Genomic DNA, 27,526 nt, shown 5'->3' with positions numbered 1-27,526 from the left:
TGAGCTAAGACGCCATGTGGCGAGAAAGCCAAGCCAAGCATTAGACCCACAAGCACGGGGGTTTTCTTTCCCCGGCTTCTTTCTCTCATTCAGGTTTTCTCTCCCTTCTTACTTTCCCCCCTTTTTCAGCCCGTGATACCCTGCCCCCATCATGGAGCAATCTCATTTGCACACTTTGTTCTGGTATTCGGGGAGGGACGAAAAATCTGGGCGAGGGGGGAGCAGGAGTGGGGGAGAAAAGCGTGAGCCCAGCCTGGCACAATGGACACCGTTTCTCTCTTTCTGGGCAGGAGCATGAGAAGGCCCTGCGTGAGCGATGCCCGGGGGTTTCCACTGCTCCATGCACTGTGGTTTTAATGGGAGCACAAAATGGCCGTCGTGCCAGCATGGGGGAGTAATGTGGAAAAGTGGGGAGGGGAGCGGAACAAAATGGCTGCCCTCAGCGGTTACGTCAAGCAGGATGCACGACTGTGAAAGCCTTCCCCGTGGCCCGTTTCTCCTTCTCTTTTTCACCCCACCCACCAACAGCCTGTGCCATGGGTCTCAGCAACAGCGACACCCTTAGCCTGTCTTTTGGGTGAGAAAAACGCATTGCCAGGCACCCGCTTCCGTGCCGCCCGAGGCCAAAAATAGCAGGCCGTGCTCCGGGAGCCGCGCTTCCGTGTGAGGTCTCGGGAAAGCGCGTGAAAGGGAAATCAGGGAGCAAAGAGCCGTCAAGCGGCTTGGCTGGGCTGCTGTGTTTTGACTGTGTTGTTTGGATTGCCTTAGCCTTTTCCCGGCATCAGCCAAAACTGTGAAAGGAAAATGCCGAAGGCCAAACAGGTGGGAGGAGGAGAAGGATGGAGAAAGAGCGAGAGAGAGAGCGAGAGAGAGAGAGAGGGAGGAAAGAAAAAGGTGTGTGTGGGGGGAAGGTTTGGAGCCGCTTTGAAGCCAGCCTGGCATCTCACCAGCTCCCAGAGCCAAGCGACAGAGGCTGATGGAAAGCACGGTCCAGACTCCTGGCAGAGGCGGATTAAGATTTATTGAAGCACTGGGCACAAAGAACATTTGAGCCCCCACCATCCCCTGGGGGCCCAGGGGCAACAGACCCTGAGGGGCCATGCCCCACCCTCAACTTTTTAACATGGCTACAGTAGCCTCGGGCAGGCATGGAGCAGCGGCCAGTAACCTTCCCGGGGCTCCCTACTGCCTCCCAGCCGGGGCAGGGACTCCTCTCCCCACGGAGCGTGTCTGCAGGCCCGGGGGAGGGGGCGGGAGGCCGGACCAGAGCCCCCACTCCTGGGTCTCACTGGCAGCGGTGCACCCTGGGGGGTGTGGACACGGGTCGGGGGCCGTTCTCGGCCACCTTGGCCCCTGCCCAGGGCAAGCAGAGGGTCTGGGGATCCCCACAGCAGCCCAGGCTCTCTGGGCCAGCGGCTCCTACCACTGACCGGGGGATGGGGTAGGCCCACAGTTCCGGTGCCAGTGGCCCCCCCACTTCTACACAGGCTCTGGTGGTCCTGCAGGGCTCCACAAATTGGGCACAGGCTCCGTGGGCCCCTAGGCATAGGCTCCGTGGGCCTGTGCGTTAATCTGCCTCGGCTCCTGGGGAAGATCCTCAGCAGGTCATAGAGGATACGGTGTGGTGCAAAATCCCTGTGGGTGGCACTGTGGGGCAGAGCAAGCCCAGATCAGAGGATCAGCCGGGCCCCACACTCTATCCCCCCAGTTCTTTGTTATCGTTATGTTAATGGCTCCAGCCGCCTGAACTCCTCGGTTACTCACGGACTGTGCGCTGCCGGGAATAACGACACACCACTGGGCTCTTCGCTGAGCAGGCATTTTATCAGGCATCTCGAAACACATCACAGGCGTTCATTTCAGTGGGGATCCCAACCCTGCCCTCCGCCCAGGAACCAGCGGAGTATTAGCAGCCTCACTGCACTGCGGGAAACTGAGGCACTCACACAGGAAGTGGCTGGTGCAGAACCACAGCAACAGACCCAGAAGTGGAATCCAGGAGCCTGTGCCACGCGCTAGGCCAAACTCAGCCCGGGGCTGGGGCTGGAAACCAGGGAGCAGAGCCTTCTGGAGCTGGGGCAGTTTAAACCAGCTGCCCTCTGGCGTTTCAGCTCCTGGTCCCCTGCTCTAACTACTAGACCATACTCCAGCACTGGGAGTAACAGAAGAACCCAGGAGTCCTGGCTTCCCATCTTCTGCTCCAGCACTAGACCATGCCCCTCTCCCGCAGACTGAGATCCCATCCAGCCCCAGATAGATACGATTCTGTGGTTCTGCTGTGCCCTTGGCAAAGGCTTCTTTTCCTGCCTGTATCCAGACCCAGTGGGTCTCCCGGATGGGAGCGGTGGGCATAGCTTGGATGTGTGTGAATATAACCAGCCTGTGGCTAGTTAGCCGCGTGGCCAGCGTACAGTGTACTGTACAGTGTACTGTACAGCGTACAGCCCATAGCTGTAATTAATGTGGCCTGGCTCTAGGGCGACCCTGAGGGATGCTGGCCAAGGGGGTCCCCCCATTCTTGGGTGGAGAAACGGCCGCCAGGAGCGTTACTGGGACTGGGCCACCTCTGCCAAGCCTCGAAGAGGGGAAGCCGGGAACAGCAGAGGCCACTTGGGTTCTGCCTGGAGCCGAGGAAATGAGCCAGTGAGTCTCCACACAGAGCCAGGCGGTACTGGGCCCCCGGGGCTTGGAGCTGATCCGCTGATGGAGCGCTGAGCAGGGGCCTGAGCCAAATCCCAGTGTCCTGGCTGCCTCCTAGACCTAGAACGGGCTGGAGTGAAACCTTGGGTCCAAATCCCCAGGAGCTTTGGATTCAGATCTTGACTTTGTACCTTGGTCCCCGTTGCTCTGGGTGCTAAGGACAGCCCCCTGAAGGGCTGCTCCTCCAGAATCACCCAGATTAGAATCCGGTGCCTGCGAGGTGCTGAGCATCCTCTGCTCCCATTGACCCAGCAGGATCAGGCCCTAGCATCAATTTTCCCGCCCACCCAGGTCTCTGCAAGACCCCTAGGATCAGCAGTGCCCCAGGCAAGATCTTGTGAGGAGAGCTGCACTTGTGTCTCAGCCTGGGGACCCTGACTCCAAACAGCTGACAGCAGAGCCGGTCTGCCCTGCCTGGAGGAAGTGAAAGGGATCCCAGAGAGATCCCAGGATGTTAGCGGGGAGCTCTGCATAGTGAGCGGTGTAACCCATGGGCTGTCAGTCCTGGCTGAACCCAGAAGATGGGCTTGTTTCTGATGCTCTCCCCATGAGTCTGTCTGCCTCTAGCTAGGAGCCAGAGCCGGCACATTCGGGGCACTGGGGATTCGGCTGAATACCTCCAATAATGGTTTTCAATCTTTGCACTCTGCACAAAGGAGGAGAAAACCCCCAGCTCTGGAACAATCACTGAGGACTAGGACAAACCTCAGCCCCGTTTCCACACAGCTCGCCCTTGGGGAGCAGCATGCCCTGGCCCCGCTGTCCTACCCCATCATTTAGTGGAGCAGGAAACTAAACCAAAATCCATCCCAGTCACCCTCCCCGGGCCTGATTCTCACTCTCACAGGGCCCCTTCACACCACTCTACGTTTACCTCACCTTGGGAGGCCCCTGTGCGTAACCGGAGTGGACCGGGGACCTAGGTGTGACTGAGAGTCAGGCCCTCAGACTACAGAGAAGGCTGCGAGCCCCAAGTTCGGTTGTGCATCCCTGGGCGCTCAGGTGTAGGGATCTCGTTACGCTGGCGCGGGGTCACTGCTGTGGACTGGGGATTGAGGATCAGCTGCCTTTTAATGATCTATCTTCTGTCTGTGTGTCCATCCCTATGTCTGTGTGTCCATCCCTACCACTGCTACATCCCACTCTCCCTGCCCGTGGCCAGCGGACTGAGTGTGCACCAGGGTCCAGTCAGCCCCCACACTTGGCATCCGTGCCCCCACCCCAGGCAATCCCACTCAGGGTGTTTCTCTTATTGGCAGAGCGATCCTGGCAATACGACATGGCACAGGGTTCATATTTACAGCCTGATCTGCTTGTCTCAGTCACAATCCCCCGCTGAGATCAGTGGGAATCCCTCAACTTTGATGGGTCTCTGAGCCAGCGCTCACACCAAGGGACTGGTTTGAATCATAGAATATCAGGGTTGGAAGGGACCTCAGAAGGTCATCTAGTCCAACCCCTTGCTCAAAGCAGGACCGATCCCCAATTTTTGCCCCCGATCCCTCAATGGCCCCCTCAAGGATTAAACTCACAACCTGGGTTTAGCAGGCCAATGCTCAAACCACTGAGCTATCCTATATTTGCCTGCGTTTGATGGTTTTTTTGGGGGGGTGGGGTGGTTTGCCATTGGTGGGTGGCAGTGGGACAGGGCTCCTCACTGCAGACTCGCGTTGGGCTCTACCTGCCTCCGCCATCCCCACCGGCAGCCCAGACGCTGCCCTTGGGATGCATAGGGCTGGCCAGGTCTGTCGCTATTGCAGTGGGCACCGCAGGGCACGGCTGGCTCTTCCGGAGCTCTGCGGGTCCTGCAGGCGCACCACCAGGTCTGCCCCAGTTCCCAGGTCTGGTTCCTCGCTGTCACGGCTCAGCCACACTTCCTAGCAGAGCGGCTCCCTCCACGCTCCGTGCGCTGTGCTGACTCAATGCGCCGGAGCCGGCTCTGTGAAGGAGCAGGCTACAGAATTCACATCCGGGCTCTACTACCCCCACAGCACCACGGCATTACAAACCCAAAGGGCTTTGAAACCAGCAACCGGCCCCAGACGAGGTAGGGAAAGCTGGGTTTAGCCTCCATCTCCAGCCTACAGGGAGACTGGTGTGAAGCCCAGAGACTGCAACGGGGCTGTTCCGTCCTGCCATGCTTGGAAATGGCTACCTATTGCGGGTATTTATCCATCCCCTGTTACCAGGATATCTGAGCCCCACCCCGTCTTTAGTGTACTGAGCGTCAGGGCTGCCATGCGGGCAGGGGCAGGGCAGCACTGCTAGCCCCATGTGCAGGGGGGTAACTGAGACACAGAGAGGCATGGCCACACAGGAAATCAGTGGCAGAGCAGGAGCTTGACCCCTAGTCTCCTAAGACGCTGGTTGGGGCTCTAGCCCCTGGACTATCCCAGAGCCCAGAGGAAGGCACCCATGGCAAGGCCCAAGCAGCGCCATCAGTGGGGCCTTCCCTTGGGTCCCGTGGTGCATGCTGGGTGATGTAGTCCCCACGGGCTGCACTTTTGCATGAAGGTCCAGGGCCCAGCCTGGCTGTGGCTGCTCCTCCAGCCCTCGGGATAGATTTGTAACATCATAGAATCTCAGGGTTGGAAGGGACCCCAGGAGGTCACCTACTCCAACCCCCTGCTCAAAGCGGGACCGATCCCCAATTTTTGCCCCAGATCCCTAAATGGCCCCCTCCCCGAATCCAAGCCCAGGTCCTGCCAGGAGGGCACATACAGTTCCCCTGCCCCTGGCTGTGCCAGACCCCGTCCCTGGGCTTTGTTTGTGGTGAGCTCTGCAGCACTCCAGGGGGGCGCCCGCACAGCATGGTCCTCCATGTCCGACTGCGGGGAGGGCGGAAGGGAAACGGCCTTGAAATCTAATCCAGGATGCTCTAGAAACCAATAGTGCTGAGCTCAGCGTCTGCGAGCCTGCAGAGGAGTCTGCTTATTTTTAGATAAGATGGAGCAGGGGCTGGGAGTGCGGGATGCAAGCTGCCCAGCCTGCCTGTGTGGCTGATGAGGTGGCGAGGGGCGGGGAGACTGCAGGCTGCGGCAGGCACTTCCTTTGCACCATCGCTCTTGAAAATGTAACGTGCGCTGCCATCATTCTAGTCTTCCCTTTTTTTTAACCGCCTTTCCTTTGGGAGGGGCTGCCACGGGAGCAGGGAAATCCGTAGAGTTACTCTGCATGTACCCCAGTGTCACTGAAGCCAGGATCTGGCCCCTCCTCCATCCAAACGGCGCCGCGCAGGCCAAATCCTGCAGTCCTTACTCAGTCAAAACTCCCACTGAGGTGGGGCGCTCAGGCAAAGGGGGTAGTAGTGCCCCCTGGGGCTGGAACAGCAGCGTGGGGAGTGTTGATGAGATCTGCTTCCCAGCCCTGCAGAGACACTGCTCAGCAATTTGGGACAGGAAGTGGAGGGGTCTGCCTCCATAGGAAGCAGCAGGAGGAATTCACAGAAGTGCTTAGGGCTGGTCTACACTACAGACTGAGGTCGACATAAGCCATGTTAAGTTGATCTAATGATGTGTGTGTCTGCAGGACCAAGTCCCTTCCACCGACCTAAGTGGCTTGTAACGTTGACTAACCCAGGTTTGTTAATGAGACACGTGATGGCTCAGCCCCTTGGCGTCAGGTCTCCTAGTACAAGGAGTTACAGTTCTGCTGGAAGTTGCAAGTGGCCCACACGTTGGGTAGGATGGACACATGCACACACACACACGAAGCACCTACATTGTGTGAGAAAGAGAAGACAGCCAGGCTACATTTCAGCAGCAACAGTGCTGGGTTTCCTGCATACCTTGTTTCTTGTCACTAATGAAGTACATAAGCTATCCAGGCATCATTGAAAGGGCACCAGGAACGGAGACCCGGGGCGCAGGAGCAGCCAGGAGATGGGCATGTGGGTTGCAAAAGTCTGATGCCCATGACATAAGGAGGAAGGCAAAAGAAGGATGGGATTGTTAGTCTGTGGAAGAGAAGAATGAGGGGGGATTTGATAGCTGCTTGAAAGGGGTTCCAAAGAGGATGGCTCTAGACTGTTCTCAGTGGTAGCAGATGACAGAACAAGGAGTAATGGTCTCAAGTTGCAGTGGGGGAGGTTTAGGTTGGATATTAGGAAAAACTTTTTCACTAGGAGGGTGGTGAAGCACTGGAATGGGTTACCTAGGGAGGTGGTGGAATCTCCTTCCTTTGAAGTTTTTAAGGTCAGGCTTGACAAAGCCCTGGCTGGGATGATTTAGTTGGGGATTGGTCCTGCTTTGAGCAGGGGGTTGGACTAGATGACCCCCTGAGGTCCCTTCCAACCCTGAGATTCTATGATTCTAAAACGCCCGCGGTGAGGCCCGTCCCTCCTCACAATCATGGGAGATGTGGTAAAGGTTCAAGCAGCAACGTGAACTGGCTGTGAAAGCTGCAGGGACTGGCAGAGTGGCAGATGACCAAAAACCACTGATGCTGCTCCTGTTGGGGGTCTGGTGCAGAAATGTTGGGCATATGTGACAGGTCTATGTGAGGGACACAATGCTGGTACAGGCAGTACATACATGCAATGGGTCTAATGCTGGGTATATGGGATGGGTATATGCCCTGTGCATATGTGATGAATATAGCACTGGGTGGATGGGACAGGTGTAACGCTGGCTATATGTGATGGGTACAATGTTGGGTATAGTGATGGTTGTAATGCTGGGTACACACACTGGGTATAGAGTTTGGGGCAGTGCGCAGTATATGAAATGGGTATATGCATTGAATAGAGCAATGGGTATAGCATTTGGTGTAGCATGGGGTATATGCAATGGGCACAGCAATGGGTGTAGCGCTGAGTATCACACTGAGTTCCATATCAAGGGTAGAGGTGGGAGGGAAAGAACGACAGAAGGAATCGTGAAAAGGTCTGGGAGTCACAGGGCCCCCAGGAAGGGGGTTCCCCTTCCAAGGCCTGGCCCCTGGGGGCGGAGAAGTTCATCGTCACACCTTAACCTTTAACAAGTCCCGTCCTGTGAGTTGGCCCATCGTGGGGCCGGATTGTGGTGTCTGGCGCACGCCAGGTGCTCAGCACGTTACGGCAGTCCGGCCCCGAACAACGCCCTGGCTACAGACCCTCACTCTGGACTGCCCCCTGCAGAGAGCTGCACTGGGCACTTGCCAAGGCAGCACTGCTCAGCCAGGCAGCAGGACAGAGAGATGGGCAAGCGCCCGCAGAGGGGCAGAGGGCACGTGGCTGGAAGCCCCAAGTTTGAGCAGGGCGGGGAGCATTCAGCAATGCCAAGCACCTGACTTGGAGGGGGCATGGGGCCACTGGGCTGGCGTGGGGAACGCCCAGCCATCGGGTGAGTGTGTGGAGACCAGGATCAGCCCCACGCCTAGGGGAGGACAGAGGCTGAGCTGAAAACGCAGGGGCTAAATGTGCAAAGGGGGACTCTTGAGGGCAGGGGAATTGCTGGGTAGGAAGCCAATACTGCTGCTGTCTAGTCTGGCTGTGCATCCTATACCTGTAGCCTGGCTTAGGGGTGGGAGCGTCCAGCACCCTGCCAGCTCTGACGGGTGTGGTGGCTAACAGGTGCCCCAGGAACCGCGATGGGACGTATCAGATCACCTCCCCTGGGTTGGCCTGGAGGTCTCCCATCTCTCTGCTGGCCCAGGTCAACCATGCTTGGTTTGAGGAGGCAGCCAGCACACAGCCTGAGGCTGTGTCTCCATTACCTTCCCCTCCCTGGGCCCACTTCTGCCACCAGTGTACCTAGTCTCCATGCCGCCTGCTCAGGCCTGGCCAGTCCTGTCTCAGATCCCCCAGATGGGACCCACCCTGGTGCTGGGCTCGCCCGTGGTGGCACTCCATGACTGATGTCACAGCCCCATGACACCATAGCAAGGAAATCACGTTGCCTTGAACAAGGTCTGGGAGCTCCAGGATGGCTCCCTGAACCCACTGAGACTCTGCCACAACCCCTGGGGCAGGTGATCACCCCTGGCCCTCCCACAGCTCTGGCTAGCTTGCCCCTGGCTAGCTTGCTCTGAGCCCCCCATGGCACCTACTGCCCCGAGCATGCCAGGATGTGGCATTGCCCTGGGGAAGGCTGGCCAGGGCCCGGGTGGCAGAGAGCAGCTGTTCCAGAGCCAGGTGCAGTGGACAGGCCGGGCGGTGCTTTGTACCAGTGTGCAGGGCTGCCTGGCGAGGGGGCTGCAGCCACAGCAGAGGAACCCAGGGCTGTTTCATGGCGCCATCGGTTCTGAGGTTGGACGCTTCCTCCATTACTGGCGGCGGGCAGGCAGCGGTGAGGGCAGGAGGCTCCGTGGGGCACGGCAGCCCATTAATCATTGTATGGGAACAGCAAAGTGACCTCTGGTTAGTGAGCGCAGACCACGCAGGGGCCATTACAGCACAAATGATATTACATAAAGCAGCCATTAGTGTTTGTCTGTTGCCAGGGGAACCAGAGGCCTGCTTGGTCATGGTCACTAGAGGGGAGGAGGGAGAGGTCTTTCTTTCTTTCTTTCTTTCTTTCTTTCTTTCTTTCTTTCTTTCTTTCTTTCTTTCTTTCTTTCTTTCTTCACTCCCTCAACCTTTACAATTCCCCCCCACTCCTCCCGCAGTTTGATTTGAATGCAGCATTCTGCTCCACTTCCTGTCCTAACCTCTTGCACAGCATTCCTGTGCACTGTTACATGGTTGCCGTGTTCCACCCCAGAGGTGGCTGCATTCCAGTGTGCCATGAGTGAGCCACGTGCAGCGTTGCTGTCCAGTATTCAATTATTGCTGTGCTCCAGCCCAGTGGTGGCTGCAATGACCCCCTACCCCTTCTATTAGCAGGAGGAGGTTTTCCTTTCACTATCAAAGGGATCCTCTAGGGATACTGTGAGGAAATACTCGAGTCAATTTCCAGCCAACAGGGGGCGCTGCGGGGAATGCGACAAGGTCACTAAGACAGGGTCCAACCACTGACAAGGGCTGGTCCGGAGCCCAGCCGCTCCCAGCTCCTACTCCTAAACCTGCGAGTCACAGCTCATGGGGGCTATTACCATCTGCCTGGGGCAGATGAGAACCAGGGTGGGTGACTCCGCCGGAGCCAGTGAGCACCGCCTCACTCCACCACCCTTTGGGGCTGCACTGTGCACTGGGAGGATGGCGTGCTGGTGGAATTAATGGGGGGGGGAGATGGGGGCTGTTGGGCCATCTAGGGCAGGCTCGACCCAGCGCTCCCCACTCTAATGCAGCCCCCAGCTCCTTCTGTGGCTGCTTGGTCCAGGCCAGGAGTTGGGACGTCCCCCTGTGACTGCCTCAGGCTGGGAGCAGGGCAGAAGCGCAGGGTCTATGCGCCCAGCAGCCTCAGCACTGCATCCTCTTTCTGCGTGGGGCAGCCCCACACGGGACATGGGCATCTTGTGGCCAAGGCAGACTTGCCCCTGCCATCCTGAGAGCGGGCTGGGGGCAGCGGGCTGGTCGCTGCCAGCAGGGGGCGCTGCTCAGAGCGGGGCCTAGGGGCCTGGTGTGGGGTCAGGATGTGGGGAACGGGGCTGGCGAGGGGGTGCTGGGTTGCAGAGCCTCATGCCTGGCTTTTCCTTTCAGATTCAGAGCAAAGCAGCAGTCCGAGGACAGGGATCGGCTCGGACCAGGAGGACAGCAAACCGATCACATTGGGTAAGTCAGCACTGGGCAGGGGGGTCCCCTCACCCCTCTCTTGCCAGCTTGTGGGAGGGTAGATCTCGCATGTAGACCCTATTTAAAGCTCGCTCTCAGAACCCCTTCGGGGCAGGGAAAGAAGCCATTCGGGTACTGAGGCAGTTGACACCCTCCCCGTTCACCCTCTGCAAACCCAGGGGCCAGGCCTCTCGCTGGCCACAAGAGTGATGACTTTGGGGCTCTCACAGCCTAGTGTCCCCTGGTGGAAAATCTCTGCACAGCGAGGCCTGAGAACAGAGGAGAGGGAGGAGGCGTTTCTTAAAGCCCCAGCACCTGAGGTCAGGTGCTTATGGGAGAATCTCAGCTTTGGTTTAAAAAATACCCCAGGGACGTTTCTCACCCTTGTGGCTGTGGAGAAAAGCTGGAAGACCTGACACCTCTGCAGCCTGAAGGCAAAGGACAAGAGCCCCCGGTTAGTTAGCTGTTACATCTCAGGATTAGTGGGGACTGCCCCATCATTCTGGGGTGCTTTGAGGGAGGCAGGTTTCTGCTCAGAAGAGGCCGGGGCTGGGACAGAGGAGGGGCTGTGGGGTGGGACTGAGGGGCAGCAGCAGAGCTGTTGCGGGAGCCCTGGACTGGAAGCATTGGGGGGTGATGGGAATTTAGGGCCATTGCAGAGCTGTGGGGGGACCCAGCACCAGAACAGTGGAGGGGCTGCAAACCAGGGGCATGGGGCATTGGCAGAGCTGGACATGGGAAGCTTGTACAGCGCTCGTGCATGCTATGCCAGGCTCTCTTGTCAAATTATCGCCCAGGCCGCTTCTCCCAGAGCGGGTGTGGGGGGTCCTGAGGGGCACAGAGAGAATCACACAGCTGTCCCAGGCTCTTTGCCACAGCGCTCCCCACCTGGGGAACAGCTGAACAGACCTCACTCCTGCCGCAGGGGGCCCCAGCCCACCCTGGGCCAATGCAGTCCCACGGGCGGGTTCTCACTCCTGCCGCAGGGGGCCCCAGCCCACCCTGGGCCAATGCAGTCCCACGGGCGGGTTCTCACTCCTGCCGCTGGGGGCCCCAGCCCACCCTGGGCCAATGCAGTCCCACGGGCGGGTTCTCACTCCTGCCGCAGGGGGCCCCAGCCCACCCTGGGCCAATGCAGTCCCACGGGCGGGTTCTCACTCCTGCCGCAGGGGGCCCCAGCCCACCCTGGGCCAATGCAGTCCCACGGGCGGGTTCTCACTCCTGCCGCAGGGGGCCCCAGCCCACCCTGGGCCAATGCAGTCCCACGGGCGGGTTCTCACTCCTGCCGCAGGGGGCCCCAGCCCACCCTGGGCCAATGCAGTCCCACGGGCGGGTTCTCACTCCTGCCGCAGGGGGCCCCAGCCCACCCTGGGCCAATGCAGTCCCACGGGCGGGTTCTCACTCCTGCCGCTGGGGGCCCCAGCCCACCCTGGGCCAATGCAGTCCCACGGGCGGGTTCTCACTCCTGCCGCAGGGGGCCCCAGCCCACCCTGGGCCAATGCAGTCCCACGGGCGGGTTCTCACTCCTGCCGCTGGGGGCCCCAGCCCACCCTGGGCCAATGCAGTCCCACGGGCGGGTTCTCACTCCTGCCGCAGGGGGCCCCAGCCCACCCTGGGCCAATGCAGTCCCACGGGCGGGTTCTCACTCCTGCCGCAGGGGGCCCCAGCTCACCCCGGGCCAATGCAGTCCCACGGGCGGGATCTCACTCCTGCCGCAGGGGGCCCCAGCCCACCCTGGGCCAATGCAGTCCCACGGGCGGGTTCTCACTCCTGCCGCAGGGGGCCCCAGCCCACCCTGGGCCAATGCAGTCCCACGGGCGGGTTCTCACTCCTGCCGCAGGGGGCCCCAGCCCACCCCGGGCCAATGCAGTCCCACGGGCGGGTTCTCACTCCTGCCGCAGGGGGCCCCAGCCCACCCTGGGCCAATGCAGTCCCACGGGCGGGTTCTCACTCCTGCCGCTGGGGGCGCTGGGGAGCCCCAGTCCAGCCAAGCCCCGTAGAAGTGGGAAGGTTTTAGCCGAGTTTTGCATTGCAGCGGCCAGCAGCACAGACACCTGCTCCTTCAGGGGCCCCTCTTCCAAGGAGATCAGACAGCCCACAGCAGGACCAGGAGCTGGCAGGGTGAAGCCCAGGTGCTCCCAAGGGGTCATGTTTGTGCTTCCCCCTGAGAACTGCTGGGGCCTTTTCAAGAGCTCATGGTTCCCTCTTGCCAGCAGTCGATGAAGAAGATGCTGAGGGCATCCAGGCCTCTCCAGTGGGCACCCCAAGCCAGTGGTTCTGTGCCTGAAGGCCAGGCTGAGGCTCTGGACTAAGGCACCCGCCTTAGGCGCCCGTATTCACAAGCTCCCAGGCACAGAGTCAGAATAAACATCCCTTTGCATGAAGCGAGCTGGGAGCTCAGATTCGCGCAAGGATTTGCAAACACGGGCCATTAACTCAGGGAGATGGGGCTGGGCTGGGTGCGGTGGGTAGCGCTGGAGAGAGGGTCAGACGAGCACAGATAGAAGAGCTGGATGTTAATGGAGGGCAGAACTTTCCCCACCCAGGCAGGAATATTAACCCTTCACTCTAGGAAGGCCGCTTTCCGGAGGATGGGGGGGGAGGGGGGAGGGTAATTGGGTTCTGCAGATGAGGTAACACCGAGAGGTTCATCTGTTAGTAATGTCAAGGGAGGGGTGTCCACAGCGACACCCCGGAGTTCGCACCACGGCTGTGCTGGGCCCCTGCAACAAATATTACTTGTTATTTGTATTAAGTGGCACCTAGAGGCCCCCAAGAAAGATCAGGGCCCCACTGCCAGGAGCTGCCCAGACACCAAGAGAGACAGCCTGGCACCCCAAGGGTGGGAAGGGGACCCAGAGGCCCAGAAGCAGGCCAGTGGTAGAGGCAGAAGGAGAACCCAGGTGTCCTGAGGCCTGGGCCTCCCCACTAGGCTGCATGGTTTTAGAGAAAGCAGCTGTCCACGTCACTGACAAAAGCACATTTTGGTCGGCTGCGTCTGTGTGACTGAGCCAACAAGACGGAGGCAGAAGAGCAGGGAGAGAGGGCTCCCAGCCAGCCTGCGCCAGCTAAATCCCTGGCTGCCGCTGGCCCAGGGCATCCCCAGAGCAGCGCCCGGAAGTGCTGGGGTGAAAGGTGAGGCGCCGAGATGGAACAGAAAGGAAGCGATTGGATTTTGCTAGATGGGAAAACGCCACGGAGAGGAAACTGCTGAGCCAGGGCTTTCTCCTTCACCTCCAGCTTCTGCCAGCAGCTTCTCAGCCGCCGGTGACGCTGAGACCCAGACTGAGCCCGTCGCTGCTTGTGCACCGCCCCGCACTCTCGCCCCCTGCAGCAGAAGTGCTGACTCGGCAAACCCAAGCTGCAGGAGGGGCTTGGCTCCTCAGTGCCTGGGGTGACATACGCTCCAGGCAGATGCTGAATAGTTTCCCTGTAAGGGGACTGGGCTGAGCGACAGGGAGACCGCAGACCTGGCTGGCCAGGAGCCGGAGTTTTTATCAGCTGGTCTGTGGAGCGTGGAATGAGTTTGGCAGGCCTCAGCCCAGCTCCCCAGCATAACAGCCATCCTCGGACTCGTTGCAGAGAGGCCAATGGAGTGTTTGCGTGGACCTGTGGCAGAGGGCTGCAGGACAGTGGGCGCATGCCCTGGGATTCCAGGTGCAGGATAACTGGAGACGGGCGGGGTGGTGCCCGTGGTAGGATCAGGTGCCCAGAACGGGGGCTGCATCTCAAGCTGGCAAGTTCGCAGTTTGCCCCCGTTCACTGACTTTGCTGTCTCACTGTGAGCGCCAGGATCTCCCACCTGCAGCTGCTTTCCACTGAGTCACTCCTGTGGCTGGGTTTGGTTTTCAGAGTCACCCACCACGTGCCGGAGGCCCCTGCGTTCAGCTCTGCCAGTGTGCCAGCCCCAGGGCATGCGGGCAGGAGCTTGACTGCCAGCTGGGGGACGGAAGTATCCAGGACTATTAAACCATCAGTTGTTACTGAGAAGTGGCACCTGGAGGCCACCCCTGCTGGCAAGCTGCGTGCCAGCCCTAGACCATTGTGCTGTGCGCTGCACAAACATACAGTCGAATCCGCCCCTGCCCAGAAGAGTTTAAAGTCTATTCAGACAAAAGAAGGAGTTTTAATCTCCATTTTAAAGACAGGAAGCTGAGACCCAGCGAGCCAAAGGGACTTGCCCCTGGTCACGCAGGGGATCTGCAGAAGGACTGGGGTCAGACCTCTGAACTGTGTGCTCTTCTGAGACCCAGACCCACAGCCTCAGCCCAAGACCATCCCGCCTTTGTGCCAGTTAGCTGCTGTTCTACCGAGCCTGCCCTGATGATTCCCATGCTCAGAACTGCATACACCAGCCTTGAGACAGGACTTGTTAGTCCCCAAATACAAATACAGGCCAGTGTCACTGTCCCCACTTTACAGATGGGGAAACTGAGGCACAAATCTTGTCACCCTAACTTGATAGATTTCTTTGAAGAGATTACAAGTTTGGTTGGTACAGGTAATAGTGTAAGGCATTTTGGCTTGGTACTCTAGGATATTTTGATTAAAAACCGAGAGCAATACAAGATCAACACGGCGCCCATAACATGGACTAAAAACTGGCTCACTGATGGGTCTCAGAACGTAACTGAATGGGGACGCATCGTCAGTGTGCTTCTAGCGGAATCCTGTGGGATCAGTTCTGGGATCAGTATTAAACATTTTTATCAACGACCTTGACAAGAACATCAAATCATCACTGATAAAATTTGCAGATGACAAAAAGGTTGGTGAAGAACAAAGCTGACAGGTCTCGGAGACAGAACAGGCTAGTTTGCCTGGTGAGCTGGGCACAACCAGCCAACCTGCAAAGTCACACATGGAGGAACTCAGAGCATGTGCCACCACTACAGGAGGCGATGAAGAAGATGGAGAAACGTTCTCTCTTGCCACACAGGGCAGGAGAAGAGGCAGTAGGTTCAAACGACGGCAGAGCAGATTTAGAGTCTGTCTCACTAAGAACAGTAGGACAGTGGACCAGACCTGCCTCGGGACTTTGTGGAAGCTCCTTCACTGGGGGTTTTGAAAGGAGGCTGGATAACCACCTGGCTTGGACACAGCAAATCCTGCCTCTTGGCAGGGGTTAGACTAGATGGCCCTTGTGGTCCCTTGTAACCCTACAGTTCTTTGGGGTACTCCTGGGGAAGCAGTGCCTCTGAACAGGACTTTGGGGTCATGGTGGATAATCAGTTGAGCTCGCTCTGGGTTACTGTGATCCTTGGACGTAGAAACAGGGGAATCTCAAGTAGGAATAGGGAGGTTCTTTTATCTCTGGATTTGGCTCTGGTGCGACCGCCGCTGGGACTTTGTCCAGTTCTGGTGCTCACAATTCAGGAAGATGTTGATCATCGGGGAGGGTTCAGAGAAGAGCCCTGAGAATGACTAAAGGATTGGAAAACCTGCCTTGTAGTGATAGACTCTCGGCGCTCCAGCTGGTTAGCAAAGAGAAGGGTGAGGGGTGACATGGTAAGTACCTGCATGGGGAGCAGGAATTTGAGAATCGAGGGCTCCTCAATCCAGCAGAGCAAGGTCTAATGAAAGCCAGTGGCTGGGAGTTGAAGCTAGACAAACATAGATGACAAACAAGATGCACTGTTTAGTGAGGCAAATTAACCATTGGAACAATTTGCCTGGGGCCGTGGAGGGGTTCTCAGCCCTGGAAATCTTTATATCAAGTGGGGAGGGGGAGTTCTCCCAGCTCTGTGCTCGTTCCCCAGGAATTAGTTCAGGGACTAGTGCAGTCGCTCAGAAGAGATGACCACAATGGTCCCGGCTGACTAATTTAGGAATAAGTGAAGGGACTTGAGTCATACCCAGGCCAGGACTACCTGCTGTCCTGTGCCCATGCCATAACAAGAATATCCAGAGTAAATGTTTTAAAAGCAGAAGAGCTTGAAAGGAGAATGAACCCTCCTGCTTCAGGGCAGGAGCTGACTTCTAGCCATGGGGGCCAGGAGGGGCCTGTGCCTGGGGCAGATACCCCATCACTGCGGGATTATCATAGAATCATAGAATATCAGGGTTGGAAGGGACCCCAGAAGGTCATCTAGTCCAACCCCCTGCTCGAAGCAGGACCAATTCCCAGTTAAATCATCCCAGCCAGGGCTTTGTCAAGCCTGACCTTAAAAACCTCTAAGGAAGGAGATTCTACCACCTCCCTAGGTAACGCATTCCAGTGTTTCACCACCCTCTTAGTGAAAAAGTTTTTCCTAATATCCAATCTAAACCTCCCCCACTGCAACTTGAGACCATTACTCCTCGTTCTGTCATCTGCTACCATTGAGAACAGTCTAGAGCCATCCTCTTTGGAACCCCCTTTTAGGTAGTTGAAAGCAGCTATCAAATCCCCCCTCATTCTTCTCTTCTGCAGGCTAAACAATCCCAGCTCCCTCAGCCTCTCCTCATAAGTCATGTGTTCCAGACCCCTAATCATTTTTGTTGCTCTTCGCTGGACTCTCTCCAATTTATCCACATCCTTCTTGAAGTGTGGGGCCCAAAACTGGACACAGTACTCCAGATGAGGCCTCACCAATGTCGAATAGAGGGGAACGATCACGTCCCTCGATCTGCTCGCTATGCCCCTACTTATACATCCCAAAATGCCATTGGCCTTCTTGGCAACAAGGGCACACTGCTGACTCATATCCAGCTTCTCGTCCACTGTCACCCCTAGGTCCTTTTCCGCAGAACTGCTGCCTAGCCATTCGGTCCCTAGTCTGTAGCTGTGCATTGGGTTCTTCCGTCCTAAGTGCAGGACCCTGCACTTATCCTTATTGAACCTCATCAGATTTCTTTTGGCCCAATCCTCCAATTTGTCTAGGTCCTTCTGTATCCTATCCCTCCCCTCCAGCATATCTACCACTCCTCCCAGATTCTTGCCCCTTCCTCGGAAGCAGCTGTTAGAGGCAGGATACCAGGCTAGATGGGCCCCTGATCTAATCTGGCAAGTCCTGAGCTGCCTCTGTTGTATCTCTGATTAAAGCAACATTCTGGCTAAGAATTTCAAGACAGTTACAGCCGCCCTGAGCACTTATGACCCAGCCCATGGAGAGAATTAGAGCTGCTTTCACACCACGGGTTGGGGTTTTAAGTTATGTGAGTGTGACATGAAAGCGGGTCAGGTCAGTATGACATGTACGTCAGTTACTGGATATCTGACACACAGGTGCAATACGTGGGAGCCAGCATGAGTCACACAGATAGGAAATTAGATTTCACAGCCAGCGCCTGGGGATCTGGGCTGGGGATCCCTCGCCCTCTCCGAGCCCCAGGCAGGAGCGGGCAGCGCTCAGAGGGCAGGGTTGTTGACAAGGAGTGAAAAGGGTGGGGAGGAGCCAGGCTGGGCCATGCCGATGCTGCTCTGGTGCCCGTTGGGCAAGAGGATCTGAGCTGACTTGGGAACTTGGCAGGGGCCCATGGGCTGGCAGCTGCTGGGCGAGGATGCAGATCGCGGCTTTAATGCATGCAACATGGGAGAAGCCAGGCTGCTGGAATGTCTGCTCCAGCCATTGGCCCAAGCAGACCATGGGAGGTCCCCGGGGTCCTGCATCTTGGGGCGGCTACAGCATCTCTTCCTTGCCAGGGCTCTAGAGAGCTGGCAGCCCCGGGAAGCGATGCCCAGCACATGCTGCAGGAGGGAGGGGGAATCTCCGGCCCTGCCCACCCTGGCCTCTCTGCAGAGATGCGGCCAGCAGCTGAGGTGCCATCTCTACCCAGGAGCTCCTCTCCCCTAGGTCCCTGCAGAGCGACGGCTTCCAGCATCTAGGCCCCTGGGCTGGATTGTGACAAGGCTCCCTGGCCCACTCCAAACCCGGAGCCAGCCCAGCTCCATGGCTCTGCTAATTGATGGGCAATTAACTCAGTGAGCCAGCAATACCTCAGGCCAGGCTGCTCTGGGCCAGGAATGCACCTGGCAGCTCAGCTAGCCTGAGAGCCTTGCCTCTGACCTAGCGAAGGGGAGCCCTGGACCTTTTGCAGGCCTCTGCCTCAGCTCCCAGGAGCAAGGCTGGGACCAGCAAGCCAGCCAGCTCGCCCCATCTGCGGAGACCTGGGCACCAGGCTGCTCGGTCACTACGGTGGGGCGTCATGACACATTACAGGGCAACAGTGGCCCCCGGCGGCCGTGCAAAGAGGCAGGTCCTCGAAATGATGGGTTATGGGTGGAGGGCTGGGGCAGAAGCCCACCCCAGTTAGAGCCGCAGGGAGGGAATGGCGGCGACTCTGGTGCCAGTGGTGGGTGCCCGGAGCCGTGTCTCTCTGCTCCTCTCACCTCTCTCTCTCTCCCCGCGGCAGATACAACAGACTTCCAGGAGAGCTTTGTCACGTCAGGGGTATTCAGCGTCACGGAGCTCATCCAGGTCTCCCGAAGTGAGTACCAGGCTGGCAGCTGGGGGCGCATGTGCGCGGCGGCAGGCAGGAAAGCCGGTGGGGCCCCAGAACTTTCCCTAGTGCTGACAAACACGCCATTGCAGGGTGAGGCAAAGCCAATCACTTCCCCTTCCACCCCCGCAGCCCCTCCAGGGGAGCAGACTGCGTGGAGTTTGGCTCAGGGCTTGGTGAGCAGGTCTGGGCACAGCCTGGCAGCCTCATGCCAATGGCTGTGTTCCTGAGCCCTGTGGGGGGCACCAGTCCTAGTTGGCATAACGGCCAGGGTGAATTTCCCCCCAGGAGTGGGTAGCAAATGCAGCTTTCCCGCGGAGCAGCAGGCCCAGGGGAGCTCTGACCGAGCGGGACGTGCCTGCCCCAGGCTGGGTGTTTGATTAGCCCTCCTGACGCGGGTCTCTCTATGTTGTGATCCACAGCACCAGTGGTGACAGGCACGGGGCCAAATTTCTCTCTGGGTGAGTTGCAGGGTCATCTGGCCTATGATCTGAACCCCTCGAGCACTGGCATGAGAAGGACGCTCCCAAGCACCTCCTCCAGCGGGTACGTACCAGCCTCAGCACGGGCTCTGGGGGCAGCAGGGCCAGGCGAGGGCTGGGCTGGGCCTTTTCTAGGCCTTCTCTGTGCAGCACGGTGTGGGAAGGGCAAGGCAGGTTCAGTCCTGCTTCAGCCAGATGCGGGGCCTGCCGGCATGCCTAGTCACATGCGTGCAAGCACCTTCCTGGGCACACGCGCTCTGCCATGCACGCAGAGACCCGGATGTACAGACATGTACACGCACACGGGGACACGCATGGCGCTCCAGTCACACACACCGACAGAGCCACCCAGGCACGCTTGGAGCCTCATGCACGTCCGTGGACTCCTGCACACACACACCGGGCAGCAGCGTAAACCTCCTCCTGCGCGGCCCCAGCTCTGGGGTAGTTTGGTCCACAGAACAGAAATCCAGGGCAGGTTTTTCCCTTTGCTGGGCTGTAGCCAGAATCCAGTGCGGGCTCCTCTCCTCCTCGCTCCTAGTCCTCTCCCTGCCTGGCACACTGTGTCCTTGGGGAACTCCTGCTGCCCGGGCTCCCAGCCGCTAGCCTGCCAACCTCCTCTGGTGGGGAGGGGGATATGTGTTACTTAACCCCATCGTTGCTGCAGCGCGCCAGCGACCTGCTGCGGTCACAGCCCTGCGGGGAAGAAATCCAACAGCGACATGGTTAACCAACAGGGTTGGCTTGGTGGCTTCCAAGGCCAACTTAGAGCAGCCCTGAGCTTGGCAGCTGTAGCACCCCGGCGGCCTGGGCCTGTCCGTGCTTCCATCTAAGCAGGGCCAAGGCTATGCAGGAGCTGGATGGGAGACTGCTTGAGGAGCAGTGATGGGGGCTTTCACCCCTGAGGCAGGCCTGGCCCGCCTGCTGCTCGGGCACTGTGCTCCTGGGGGCTGTTGCATAGCGACTGAGGCCGGTGGAAACTTAGGAATGAGGAGAAGTATTAGCAGCCGTGTGCGGGCTCCCTGCCTCCTTCGGACGGGACCTTGTGCCTCCCTGTAATCCCCGTCCCTCTGAATATGGTCTCTGCCACTTCCGGTCCTAGACTGCTGTGTGGCTATGAAACAGCTGCTGCGTTCCCCCCAGAGGCAAACGGGGAGGATGACATTATTCGGTGGCTGCGGGTGTGCACCCTGGAAACTAATACGAGAGAACAGGAGCCAGGGAGCTGAGGGAGAAGCAGCCCGCTTAGGTCTCTGGGCAGAATTTGGCTCTCATGGGCTCTGCCAGGTTACTGGAGAGCAGAATTTGGCCCACAGTGTCCATTTCCCCTGCCAGGGAACGTGCTGGCAGAGACCAGGCCCTGTGGATTTCCCACCAGATGAGCTAGGCGAGGGGAGGGGGATCCTGCCGGCCTCACCTCACTGGTTGGCAGAGTGGATGAAGCCTCAGGGAGCCCCTTCCTTTCTCTCGTCTTTGATCGGGGCCAGCGTGGGTCAGCCACGCCCTCGGGCACATGCTTAGAGTTAATTGGCACTCCGGGCATTGCTGGCCGCACTGGGGCCTGTTTCTGGCCTGGCTTGCTTCACAGGCCAGGCCGATGCTAAGAGCCAATTCAGTATCACTGCGTTGCGCAGGGGTGTGAAAAATCCACCCCTGAGCGACGCAGTTCCACCCCTTAGCCCCCTGCAGAAGTGCGTGGGAGGGCTTCTTCCCTTGACACAAGGACCCCTCTTCGGGAGGTGGATTAGCAAGGCCGAGGGGAGCAGCTCTCCTGACGCTGCAGCCATGTGCATGAACACAAGCCCCCAGTCTGGCTCCCAGACCACCCCTTCCTCTTGGAGCCCACTGGGGTCGCATGGGTGTAACTGAGAGGAGTATTGGGCCCAGCAGCTTCATTTCTTCTTGTCACTGACCCCAGGGCTCCCTGCCACCAGCTCCTCCCTGGCAGCAGCCATAATGTGCCACGTCTGTATGGGCTTGGCCCAAGAATCTCCATGTGCATGAAGTCGGTAGCCTCCTCTTCTGCCATGTGCACCCCAGGGGACACTCTGCCCCAGAGTGGAGCATGCCCCTGAGTAATGAGCGCTCCCAGCTGCCCTGCGAGGTGATAAAGTCACATTCCTGCAGCCCTGTCTCGTGTCAGGTGGGCCACTCACTCAAGCAATAGGGCCATAAGACTGGGCTGGCGACTCGCCTGAGGTCAAATAGCCATTCAGTGGCAGAGTCCCTTACTCTAACCACTAGACTACACTTCCCTCCCAGAGCTGGGTACAGAACCCAGGCATCTGGACTCCTAATCCTTGGTGCTAATCATTAGACTGCACAACACAGCGAGGGACAGAGCCCCCGAGCCCTGCCTGCCACCCCTTGGCTCTCAGCAGGAGCCTATGGCAGCGAAAGACCCTGGCGCATCAAACAACTCTCCATGGGTTGATCAATTCTCCTCCCTCCCCTTCCCCAGGAGTAAACGACACAAGTCTGGCTCCATGGAGGACGACATAGACACAAGTCCGGGGGGCGAATACTACACCTCGCCCAGCTCGCCCACGAGCAGCAGCCGCAATTGGACAGAAGACATGGAAGGGGGTAGGTATCCCACCCGGGGCCCTTCCCTTGCATGTTCTCCTGGCTCTGGCGCCAGGTGGGGCGGTGAACCCGGCTTCTCCTTTCTGGGTTTGTCACTTTGGCTTAGGAGCCGGTTCTTGGTTCAGAGGATCCCCCAGGCGATGAGAGACCTAGATTATCATAGAACATCAGGGTTGGAAGGGACCACAGGAGGTCATCTAGTCCAACCCCCTGCTCAAAGCAGGACCAATCCCCAATATTTGCCCCAGAATCCTAAATGGCCCCCTCAAGGATTGAACTCACAACCCTGGGTTTAGCAGGCCAATGCTCAAACCACTGAGCTCTCCCTTCCCCGCCGAGGCAGAGCAGGGAAAGGAGCTGTCCCCTGCATCCTGGGGCATCCCTGCTGCTGATCACTGGCTTCACAGGTGCTGTATGTGGGGGCATGGCCAGGGGGTGAGCCAGCGTGCCATCCTCCCTCTGCCAGAGACCATCAGCCGCAGTCTCACTCTGCCAGGCATGCTGGGCTCACTACCGGAGCTCCTGGCTGGGTCCTTGGCAGCGCTGTAGGAGCCCTCAGTAGGTGCACGCAGATTTCTCTAGGTGTCTCTGATGACTGTGCCGGAAATTTCCATGGGTCCACAGGGTCTCCCCCAGCACAGGGTCTCTGGAGTTGGGGCTGGGATCCCCACAGAGGGTCTGTGTCAATGAATCTTCCAGGGGAGGGCCAGCAGCTCTTCCCGTGAACTGACTTCCCCGCTCAAGAGGCCACCTGGCTCCCCGCCCGGCCCCTGCACTCGCTGTGTCCCTGCCCCTGCTGCCCTGTGCCCCTCTGTGCACTGCCAGGCTGGGGCCCTGCCCCCACCGCTCCCCCTCTCCACAGGTGCCCCATATTACTGAGGAGGGATTTCTTCCTTGTTTGATGTTTTGTCTTCCTGTCTAGACAGCCCCAATTAGCCGTTCATTAAGAGAAGGGGGTGGGGGTTGGCTGAGCTAATTAAAGCAATACAGACCCTTTTTCAGATGGCTGGTTCCTGGGGTCCCATGCAGCGCCAGTTCTCCCTGCAAGGACCGCCGGGGGGAAGGGGGGTTGTACATTATCTTGTATGTATTTCTTTTTATAATCTTGCGATTTCTGTCCCCTCCCCTTTAAATGTAGCCGGCCACCCAGGAAGCAGGCGTGGGGAGGTTCCCCGGGGATCTGCTGGGTTGGGGGGCAGCGGGCACTGGCAGCTAATGGCCCCGTGGGATTCACCCCCCAGCTTCACATGGTTAGGGACGTTTTGAAAGGGGCTCTTTAGCTTTCCTGCCTCTCAGCCGGAGAACCCCAAACTATTCCCCACCCCCAGTCCTTGGGCCTGGCCCCTGGTCCTCCCCCTACACTGTGTGCGTGTGCATCTGTGTGTTTGTGTGTATGCAAAGGTGCGCTGGGGGTGGGTGTTTCAGACTCCCAGATCCTGAGCCCCCTTCCAGAACCTGTGCCGTGCTGGGGGTCCAGGGCCAGAACAGAATCACAGCCTGATCCTTTGTCTGCCCTGCGGGGCGCGGACCCTGTCGTCCGACCGGGAGGCTGTCTGGACTGCAGGTGTCCCCTGAGCCCTGCTGGAAGTGCCATATCGCAAACTGGACACCTGTTCTGGGCTTTGCACCATCGAGCCAGAATCTAATTGTGAGGGACCTGGCCCGGCTGGGGGGCACCTAGGACAGTGTACACAGCCCCTCCTTCTCCAGCGGGGGGGCAGAGAACTCTGAGCTCCAGCAGTTCTGGGCAGCAGAGCACACCGAGAGGCCCGGTGCAGAATCTGTCCCAGAGCAGAATCTAGTCCATTTTCCTCCCTGGATTTCCTCCTGATTTACACCAGCCTGAGAACCAAGGGCAAGGTATCGGTGCTGGGGACACAGGACTCCTGGGTTCTAGTCCCAGCACTGACTCAGCACTTTGGGCTGGCCCGTCTGTTCTCTGTGCCTCGGTTTCCCCACCTTGGGGAGAATGGCGCTGACCCCAAGTGGGGAGGCGTCTTGGTGGTGTTCTGAGTTAGCAGCTGCAAAGCACTTTACCCTGGGATTGGAAAATCCCAGAGCCGGCTGAGCTTTTTGGTCAAAGCTGGTTTTGGATGTAAAAGGGCCTTTTTCTTTTCCAAAATGAAAATTTTCCACACAAAACCCCCTTTTCTTTAGAAATTTGGGGGAGTTTTTTTTAATGAAAAACAAAAAACAAGGCAGGTTATTATGTAAACCCTGCACCCCCACCCTGCATTTTTGCTGTCTGAGTTTTTCCTGGGAAATGCCCTTTTCCAGCTGGCTCTATTGATGATGATGAATGTGAGCATTGCTTTAAAGATCCCGAGGACAGGTTATGCAATCTTCCTCTGTTCAGGCTCCTGAGTTTTGCTGGCCCCTTCGATATTTGCTAGAGGGAGTAGCCCCTAGCAGCCTCCTCCCGGCCCAGGTCCCTGGCCTGCTAGGTGTTGAAGAAACACCGAACAAAGAGAAGCTTTCTACGTCACAGACAGATCGTGTTGTGTGCGCTGTCTGGGTCTGGACTGTACTGGGAGCCGGGTTGCCCCAGGTGTGGTGGAATAGCCCTGGGGTTGCTCTGCCTTACCTAGCTGTCTACAGACTGCCGGGCAGCCAGAGTAGCCAGTCACTGTCAAGACATTGTAGGCATAGTGGCAAGGAGGAGTGCTCACCCAGAGCCAGGAACAGAACCCAGGAGTCCTGGTTCCCAAACGCCCTGCTCCAACCCTTGGCCCTCCTGGGCTGCAGCTTTCTTTTTTTTCCCCTCGACTCACTAGCTCCGCCAGCTGTTGGAGTTCAGGGAGAACCTCAGCTCTGGGTGCGAGTGCATGAGTCCCTCTCTCGCTGTGCCCCCCAAGCCTGGCCGGGGAGGGGAGGGTGTAAGCCATCTGAGAAGGGATGTGCTTAGCCGGTGCCTCGCAGGGGGGTTTATTTCAATCCTGAACTGGATGTTCTGTGAAATCCTCCTAAATGAACGTCTGAGAACGGGCTAAACCCATTAAGGCCGGCTGGGCCGAATGGCTGGAGATAAATCCTCCATGGCACTATGGCAGCAGGATTAACTCCCTCTCAGAGTTCCCCACTTCAGGCCGGGGGGAGCCCCGGGTACCCGGATGGGGAAGGGCAGACGAGCCACATGCCCTCTCCAGGGGATGCCCAGTGTCGTGCGCAGCCACAGGGCTCTGCCCTGGTGGGAGAGTTCTGCCAATGCCCATGGGCTGAGGGGGCTGCAGGGGAAGCTGTGGCCTGGGGGGGAAGCAGAGGCCGGGTTGAATGCAGGGCACAGCAGAGAGGAGGGCCTGGGGTGAATTGGGGAGGGGCGGAAGGGGAAGGGCGGAGCAGTGGGAGACGGGGTCAAGGGGCATGGAGAGGGATTGCAGTGGGCAAGTGGCGGTGCTGAGTCAGAGGAAGCAGCTGCCCAGGATGGGGGCTGCCCTGTACAGCCCAGGGGAGAGCAGAGAATCAGGCACTCCAGCCGGAGACACCATCCTTCCCCAGCAGCAAGGGGAGCCATCCCCAGCCAGCCGCACACCGCCTCTGGGCCTGCCAGCTGGAATCACTTGCAGGTGTGGGGGGAGCCAGTTCCTCCAACTCCTCTCCCCAAATCCCCTGGGGCGCAGCTGTCCATGTCCTGTGCCCGGAGAGGCCTGGGCACCAGGGAGCACGGGGGAAGACAGTCAGTCCTGTGGGCAGCCAGGGGTCAGAATAGAGCAGGGTGGAGCAGGTGCAGTGCACGCTGGAGGACACTAGGGAGAGCTGGTGAACACTGGGGGGCAGCTGTTCCATTTCGACAAGTGCAGCTGGCTCCTGGGTGAAAGGCAGTGAGGCAAGCTGGGGGCAGAGACCACCAGCCTGGAGACCTGGGCCCTATCACCTCTAGGACCGAGTCTGCCAGCCTTCGATCAGCGGAAGGATAAAACTGCAATGTTTGGCCCTCTGAAAGCGAGGATGAGCCAGCGGGACTGTGGTGCCCAGCCCTGGAGAACCCAGGCGTCCGGGCCTGTTTTAAAAACCGACCTGAATTTCTGGCTAAAGCTCCTGCTGAGCCCAAGCCTTCCACATGGGTCAAAGCCCTTCACCCAGGGCTTCCCCTTGTCACCTACCTTAGCTAGGCCCCCTACGCTGGCATGGGCACTGTTCTCACAGCACACGCAGCCCAATGGGAGGCGGGATATGCTGGGCCTGTTCTCAGCAGATCCAGCCCGTGCTGGAGGCCAGCGATAGGCGCTGCTGGGAGGAGATTCCTGCCCTGCATTCCCAGACCGAAGCAACAAAGATCTTGACCCCCATTTCTGTGCTGGCAATGGGGGTTGGCCCCTGGCGATTAGAGCCAAGAGGCCAGTGGTGCAGACAAGGAGAGCTCTTTGCAAGTTGGTGTGGATCAGAGGCTGGGTTGGGAGCCCCTCCCCGTGGAGGTTCGGTTCCAGCCCTTCTCCGGTATAACTGTAAGCCAGCAACTCCTGGGGGTTCGGTGCCATTGGGGAGCGACGGCAGCTGTGTCATTGCATGCCTCCTAGTGCAAGTGCAAGGTCAGACTGGGCAGTGCCACGCCCGAATCAGCTCGGGAGATAGCAAGCAAAGGGGGCTTTACACCACCTTTGAACCTCCCAAATTCTGGGCTGCGATGGGGGCGGGACTGCCCCGGTGTGTTAGAATAGCCCTGGGGCTGCTCTGCCTTACTGCAGCCATACTGGCCCTGCATGGACCCCTGTGCAGCCCCGAATAGCCAGCCCACACAGCACTCCAGCCACTCCTCCTCCTGTCCCCCATACACCTGTCCTCACAGGTCTGTGGGGGTGAGGGGCCTACACTGGCCTTGGGGAGACGATCTCATCGCAGGGACATTTCCCCTGCTCAGCAACCCTTCCCCCCCATGGTGTTTATGCCTTTTGGCTCCTTGTGCTCAGGGCTCGAATCCCCCAGCTCAGCACTCTGCAAAGCTCAACATATTTTTAGCTCTCCTAATCTTTCCTCATAAATCAACAGCCAACTATCCCGGCTGGGGCCCATAACGGGGCAGGGCTGGGGCGGGGGTCTCCTGCCTCCAGGAATGCCAGTGACTCAGCACCACAAGCTGAGCAGAGCAGATCTAGATCCAGAGGGTTTCCTTTACTTTGGGTGACGCCCAGTGGCAGAGGGAAAAAGAGCGTCTCCGTCCCGTTGCTTCGACAGGGCTGATAAAGCGGGGCTTGGCTGGTTCCCATTCTCCTCGACACAGGCACCTCTGCCCTGACAGATCCCCCAGTGGGGAAAGCAAAGGCCCGGCAGGGTGGTCGGCCACGCTGGGGGCACAGTGCCCACGTCGCACAGAGAATGAGGGAGGTGCTTACATGGCTCAGGATTTAATGGGTGCCAAATGGCCTGTCGCCGCAGGGCTGCCTTCTCAACTCAGTCACCAGCGTAGAACACCACAGCCATCAGATCCACCTCAATTTATCCAGCCTGGGCCTGTCTGGCCCGGTCCCCACCTGCCCTGGGCCTGTACAGCCCTGCTCCAGCGTGTCCTGGGCCTGTACAGCCCTGCCCCCGCCTGCCCTGGGCCCAACCCCCTCCGTATGGCCCTGACCCCGCCTGCCTTGGGCCTGTATGGCCTGCCCCCCATGTCCAGCTCCTAGGCAGAAGGGCCACAGAGACTCTGTGCACTGCCCCTACCCGCAGGTGCCACCCCACAGCTCCCATTGGCTGCTGTTTCTGGCCAATAGGAGCTGCG

At 58.7% G+C, this 27,526-nt stretch overlaps 1 protein-coding gene across 7 annotated transcripts in view; it reads left to right on the top strand.

Moving 5' to 3' along the window:
* The window catches only part of NFIC (nuclear factor I C), a 169,375-nt gene that overhangs the window by 88,169 nt on the left and 53,680 nt on the right, over positions 1-27,526 (top strand). For all 7 annotated transcript variants that reach the window (XM_075123095.1, XM_075123097.1, XM_075123094.1 and 4 more), the window contains exons 3-6: positions 10,259-10,330; positions 18,665-18,739; positions 19,174-19,297; positions 21,695-21,819. In XM_075123095.1, the coding sequence (XP_074979196.1) occupies positions 10,259-10,330; positions 18,665-18,739; positions 19,174-19,297; positions 21,695-21,819 (396 nt within the window). The remainder of the gene's footprint in view (positions 1-10,258; positions 10,331-18,664; positions 18,740-19,173; positions 19,298-21,694; positions 21,820-27,526) is intronic.

The sequence above is a fragment of the Caretta caretta genome, chromosome 25 (genome assembly GCF_965140235.1).
Source record: "Caretta caretta isolate rCarCar2 chromosome 25, rCarCar1.hap1, whole genome shotgun sequence".
Lineage (NCBI taxonomy): Eukaryota > Metazoa > Chordata > Testudines > Cheloniidae > Caretta > Caretta caretta.
This window is presented reverse-complemented; position numbering and strand designations above follow the sequence as displayed.